Source organism: Monopterus albus, unplaced genomic scaffold (genome assembly GCF_001952655.1).
Source record: "Monopterus albus unplaced genomic scaffold, M_albus_1.0 scaffold5.1, whole genome shotgun sequence".
Taxonomy (NCBI): domain Eukaryota; kingdom Metazoa; phylum Chordata; class Actinopteri; order Synbranchiformes; family Synbranchidae; genus Monopterus; species Monopterus albus.
In genome coordinates this window covers 1,962,617-1,968,476 of record NW_018127885.1, presented here as the reverse complement: position 1 = coordinate 1,968,476, position 5,860 = coordinate 1,962,617, and the positions used below count along the sequence as shown (strand labels likewise).

The 5,860-nt window shown below is 43.5% G+C and overlaps 1 protein-coding gene across 1 annotated transcript in view; it reads right to left on the bottom strand.

The window, feature by feature from the left end:
• kcp (kielin cysteine rich BMP regulator) overlaps nucleotides 1-5,860 on the bottom strand; it is a 20,897-nt gene that overhangs the window by 6,541 nt on the left and 8,496 nt on the right. Inside the window, exons 9-30 of the mRNA XM_020613782.1 lie at nucleotides 5,181-5,263; nucleotides 5,001-5,094; nucleotides 4,847-4,926; nucleotides 4,666-4,751; nucleotides 4,370-4,460; nucleotides 4,042-4,141; nucleotides 3,828-3,913; nucleotides 3,581-3,674; nucleotides 3,347-3,496; nucleotides 3,163-3,269; nucleotides 2,990-3,083; nucleotides 2,695-2,868; nucleotides 2,523-2,605; nucleotides 2,335-2,428; nucleotides 1,519-1,701; nucleotides 1,254-1,424; nucleotides 965-1,138; nucleotides 777-859; nucleotides 609-699; nucleotides 449-531; nucleotides 196-369; nucleotides 7-78 (exon numbers count right to left, since the gene is read on the bottom strand). Coding sequence (XP_020469438.1) covers nucleotides 7-78; nucleotides 196-369; nucleotides 449-531; nucleotides 609-699; nucleotides 777-859; nucleotides 965-1,138; nucleotides 1,254-1,424; nucleotides 1,519-1,701; nucleotides 2,335-2,428; nucleotides 2,523-2,605; nucleotides 2,695-2,868; nucleotides 2,990-3,083; nucleotides 3,163-3,269; nucleotides 3,347-3,496; nucleotides 3,581-3,674; nucleotides 3,828-3,913; nucleotides 4,042-4,141; nucleotides 4,370-4,460; nucleotides 4,666-4,751; nucleotides 4,847-4,926; nucleotides 5,001-5,094; nucleotides 5,181-5,263 — 2,447 coding nt within the window. The remainder of the gene's footprint in view (nucleotides 1-6; nucleotides 79-195; nucleotides 370-448; nucleotides 532-608; nucleotides 700-776; nucleotides 860-964; nucleotides 1,139-1,253; nucleotides 1,425-1,518; nucleotides 1,702-2,334; nucleotides 2,429-2,522; nucleotides 2,606-2,694; nucleotides 2,869-2,989; nucleotides 3,084-3,162; nucleotides 3,270-3,346; nucleotides 3,497-3,580; nucleotides 3,675-3,827; nucleotides 3,914-4,041; nucleotides 4,142-4,369; nucleotides 4,461-4,665; nucleotides 4,752-4,846; nucleotides 4,927-5,000; nucleotides 5,095-5,180; nucleotides 5,264-5,860) is intronic.

Sequence of the window (5,860 nt, the reverse complement as noted above, 5' to 3'; positions counted from 1 at the left end):
GCACTCCCCTGCAGGGGTCACTGGACGCAAACAGGCAAGGCTTGGACAAGATACACGTGCACACACCACACCACCATTCTACACATAAAGACACACATTTAGACTCCCAGTGTGATGCAAATAATTTACTTAACTGTGATTGTTCTTCAGAATGACAGAGTATTGTGAATATATGTAACAATATATATGCTGTACCAGACAGGAGCAATGCTGACAGTGATCTGCTGGATGTTGGAATTGTTCTCCATTAAAACAGTCTCTTCCATTAAAGTAGCATCCGTCACACACCCCACATGCACAGCCGTCTAGAGCGGGGTGCGGGCATGACATGGCAGGGCATCTTCGTTGAGCGCACACCACTTCACCTCTCTATGGAAAAAAAAACAAAAACATCAGAGACATGCAATAGCTTTGTTGTTGTAGGGAGCCACTGACGTCTCCCACTCACTGAGCATGTGCAGTCCTGGCATCCTTTCTCTCCTCCTGGAAAAATCTGTCCATCAACATAAGTCACACCTTGGAATTGACAACCTACACACACAGTAAAAAGTCTGTTATTTACATACTACAATGATAGATTAACTGTGATATCTGCAGAGCTTGGATACCATCACAGACAGGGCAGCCACATGGGTTGGTGACTGGATGAGGACACAGGGCTGCAAGACATGACTTCTTTACACATTGCACTGAACCGGTCTCTAAATAAGCATGACATGTTATATAAAAGAATTAAACAGCAGAACTGTGTGTTTGTGTGTGTGTGTTTATACTACCTGGCAGGTACATTCAGAGCAGTGGTTGCCTGGGTCAGGAATAGTCTGTCCACTGATGAGGACTGCACTGTTATAGAAACAGCCTACAAAATAAAGAGAGGCTTATTTTGTTATTTTGTAATCTTTAGCCTGAAATTAATGAGACAAAACTAGAAATGTGAGCAGACTCTGATTTTGACTTTACATACGATCACATTCCCCACAGCATTGTCCGGTTGGTTTGTAAGGGTGGCTACAATCTCCATAGCAAGGTATTTTGGTGCAGATGACATCCCCTCCATAACAGTAACACACAACACAGGGGTCTTTGTCATCAGCAAACTCGGTTCCGTCGGGATATTCTTTACCCTGAAACATGCAACCTGCAAGTACAAAAGGAGACACTGATATTGTTGACAGTCAGTGCCAGTGTATTATCTTCAGTAACTGGGACATTATTTTCTAAAAGGTTATGCGGCTGTTAAGTGTTTCACTTACCATCACAGGACATGCAGCACCGTCTCTGGACTGGGTGGTCACAGTTGGAGGGTGGACAGCGCTTCCTCTCACACCTGACAGAGCCTTCATGGCAGACACACACAGCACATGGGTCTGACATGTCATCCCACATCTCTCCATTAGCTCGGTCCTGACCCTCATAGAAGCAGCCTGCAAGAGGGAATGAGTGAACATGGTGAGATTAAATGGATGAACAACTCCATCAAGTATCAAAACCTTTGCTTTGCGGAAAAAGAACTTATACCTTCGCAGGTCTGGCAGCACTCCTGCATGATGGGGTGAGTACATGGAGGAAAGGGGCAGGGTTTGCGCTGGCAGTGAACTGTACCATTGGTACAGATACATGATCGACAGCTGTCAGCTGGATGGTAGAAACGCTCAGTGTGTCTGTAGGGTCGTTGTTCATACATACAGTCCAGTGGAGGAGCTGAGGGAACATCAGTTAAAAGAATCAACAGTATGCCTCCACCTACAACTTCACATTTCATGCATTTATTTGATCATGTGCCATCATGAGCCAAGAAACAAAGAAACTGTTTAGCCTATATTTGTTTACATTACAGCAAAATGGCATCATTAATGGTCATCATTAGTTATAAGCAGTTCCTGTTTGCCATGTACTCGTGGATATACAGACAACTATCAGTGGATTACTTTGACACTGAACAAACCTGATGATTCCCAAGTTTTGGAAATATAAGATATAGCCAGAGACAGACAGTGGCAACAATGTCAACCTCAGGAAGTTGAAGTCACACTAAATCTACAAAACATGTGTATCTTGTCTGTTTGTTCAGATTTGTCTGCAAGAAAGACAGCAGGCACTAGTAGCTTTAAATTACCTTCTCCATGAGCTGTGTCACAGCCACAGCTGCTGCAGCTCTGTCTGCTAACCATGTTCATAATTAGGCCAAAGACAAACCTCCCATTGACTTTAGAACAGCAATACCTGCTCAGCACATGTCTCTTTAACACTTCCTACACTTCCTTTAGCTCACGTATCTCCCTCCACGCCTCCTCGTCAACTCCTTCTGGACCTTTCTTTTTTGCACATCCTTACCGGGACACCGGGGGCAGCAGTCTCCCGGTGGCATGTTTGGGTTGGAGCAGAGCAGTGGTGGGCACCTCTTCATCAGACACTGGACATTCCCATTCTACAACAGACAACACAGGCTGAAATAAAAACCTGTTTAAAGGGGGTGATCAACACAGCAGGGTTAGTCATGCTGTGATGCTCATTATTCTTACTATGCAGCTGCATGTCCTGCACGTATCAGTGGGATGAGGAAACTCCTGTCCATTGGGATCCTCTGTCCCAGCATAGCTGCAGCCTAATATAGCGGAAGATTGTGGAATTGTGAGATCTTAGTTTTTAAAACGTATTTGTGCTCCTGTCTTTTAAAAGGTATGCTTTCCTCACCATTGCAGTTGTTCTGACAGCATGTTCCAGGTAGAGGAGCATTACAGCGAGGATGAGGGCACTGTGCTTGGTAGCAGTCGATCCTGCCGCTCACACAGGTACATTCCTGACACACACTCACAGGACTGGGAAAAGCCTCTCCATCCACAAATACATGGTTTTCAAAGGAGCAGTCTGGAACATGTCCAAACAAATGCATTGTGTCGAGTTCAGCTGACTGACTGAGGATAGATTAAAAGAAAACAAGACAAATACAAAAACCATGCACTATTTGGTTCATGACCAGTTTGAGTACCTGGACATTTAGGGCAGCATTCTCCAGGTGGTGTGTATGAGTTGGTACAGCTGAGTGGAGGACAAGGTCTTCTCTCACACTCTACAGTGCCATGCTAAGGACAGGTGAAGGCTTGTCACCAGGTTTGACTATGAACAATACAGCATTATGTGTGCAAGTCTGGACATGCTTACCTGACAAATGCAGATGAGACAGGGCTTCTCAGGGCTCGTAAACTTCTGCCCGTTGCTATAGATACGATGATTATAGGTGCAGCTTTCACACACTTCACAACAGGAACCTAAGAACAGGAAAGACAGTATACTTGGGTTCACAATCATCTGCATGCAAACAAAGCTCTGATACATGCACTCTTACCAGTGATCTTGGTGGGATGCAGGCACTGACTGGGGGGACAGTGTGTGTGTGTGCACATGGCCTCGCCAGCCACACAGGTGCAGCTGGAGCAGGGGCCGTCAGGGTCCCAAGTGGAGCCTTCCTCATATTCCACCCCCTCCAACACACATGCTATATTGGGAAAAGAGGAGTTCTCACAGTGTATATTCATTTATCAGCTGCACCTGCATGTGTGTTTGTGTGTGGATTATTTACCTTTGCAGACTGGACAGCAGAGATGTGGATCTACAACAGGGCTGGAGCACTGGACTAGAGGACATTTCTCTTCATGGCAAATGACATTCCCACCCTAAAACACACATTATATTACAGAAATATGCCTAATATGTGCTGTGAAAAGTATAGAATCATAAAAAGAATATTCCCCAAAAAGACATGTCATGATACACAGTTGTTGTTTTTTTTAATAATATTTCTTGTTGAGTACACTGTATGGACTTGCCTTACACCGGCACTGCAGGCAGGGTCCACTCCCAGCAGGGACGAACACTTCTCCATCAGGATACACCCTGGTGTCATACTCACATTCTGTAGGAACAAACACAAACTCTGATTATATTTGGAACTGGAAGACAACATGTAATAGGCAAAAGTAAGAAAGTTGACAAAGATATGAGAAAATTTTATCTTTTTCACAGATTTACAGATATACTGACCATCACATGTTGGACAACATTCTCCTTTGCGCTTAGCAGGATGACTGCAGTGTGGGGTGGGACACAATACATCCATATGCTCACAAGACACCTCACCTGCCTAACAGATAGACATTTAAGGAAATAATGCATCACATTGATATAGCATTTTATCTGCTGAAGATAAAAGATCTATAAACTATGTTTCCAGGAATGAAAACAACCACATTTTCACACTTAATCCCATATTCAAATTGAATCACATTAATTTCTTAAAGTAAATGTGACAGCGTTTCTTTGAACCCATTTGGGCAGGCCACATCATGAGTCCAGTCCAGACTGTACTCACAGAGCAGTGACAGCGGAGGCAGGGGTCTCTTCTGGAGGGGAACTTCTGTCCATTGGCATATACTCTGGACTCATATTCACACTGCTCACACCTACACGCCTCAGACACACAACCTAAACAGTCATAAATTCTGAAAACCATTTAATACTTGTTTCTTGAATCACTCATCTGCACCATAACATATTGTATGTCTGAAGAATTCTTACAAGTTTACCACATGTGCACTGAAGGTATGATTTTAATGTGATGGATGAATGGAGCCTTCAAAGTGACATGGATGAAGGCAGGTTTGTTACCGTGGACAACAGTCTTCAGCATGATGCACAGGGTTTCGACAAAACACGGCAGGACAGGGAAGGGATGAACACACCACATTTCCATTCTGGGAGAGGAAGAACCCAGATATACTTGAAGGTAAACTGAATCTCAACTGACAAAGCTTTTGTAATTTAATGATCAGTGTCAACAATGACATACCACACATGTACACTCTTGACAGCGGTCTCCAGTGGGAATCACAGCTCCATTAGGGAAGTCATGACCATTGACACCACAATCTACAAGATACACAAGAACACATACTGTCTCTCTGCAGTCCGCTGAACACACACATGCAAGGAAAGTGGCCCACCTTGACAAACTGGACAGCAGGTGTTGGGTGGTGGAGCAGATGGGTTGCTACAAGGGGTGTGGCACCGCTCCCTCTCACACCTAACATGACCCTCCTGGGGGAGAATACAGGTAAGTATCTCTGGAGATGAAGGTGATAGAAAAGATGGGAGGTTAAGTAAATAGTTAGTATCAGACCCACCAAACAGTAGCAGACATCACAAGGATTCTCTATTGGTCTCCACTTGGCTTTGTGATCGTATCGCACACCAGAGTGGATGCAGCCTGTAAACATGTAAACACATCAGGTTATTTTAATGTCAAGGTGCTACTGGCAGTTGAAGTGGTTCAACACCAAAACACAAAGGAAAGAAAAATGCCTCTTCCTGTGAATTCTATTAACACTGTGATTTCTGAGTAACAATACTCTTGACATAACAAGACCTCTGTTGCATCAGTTTCCCAAGAAAAATAAAAGTTCTGTCTAAATAAAGCCAACAAAAAGTACTGTTTCTAAAAATATATATACTATATATATTTATATTTACAATATTTTGCCAAACCCTTGAGAAAGTTAAAGAAGAATCTGTTGTTCCTGGGTAAAAATTGAAGAGAAATCCATTTATTTGAACAAAATGATACTTTTGTGTAATTCATTAAAGTGTGTGAAAACATAGTGAGGAGAAGATTTATGCATTGCAACCTGCACAATAGTGATATTTTGAGTGGTCATGCAAGCACGCTGTACTATTTTCATGTTATGCCATTAATTCAGGGTGTATATTTCTATTTTCCTCCGCTTATCCGGGACCGGGTCGCGGGGGCAGCAGTCTAAGCAAAGATGCCCAGACTTCCCTCTCTCCAGACACTTCCTCCAGCTCC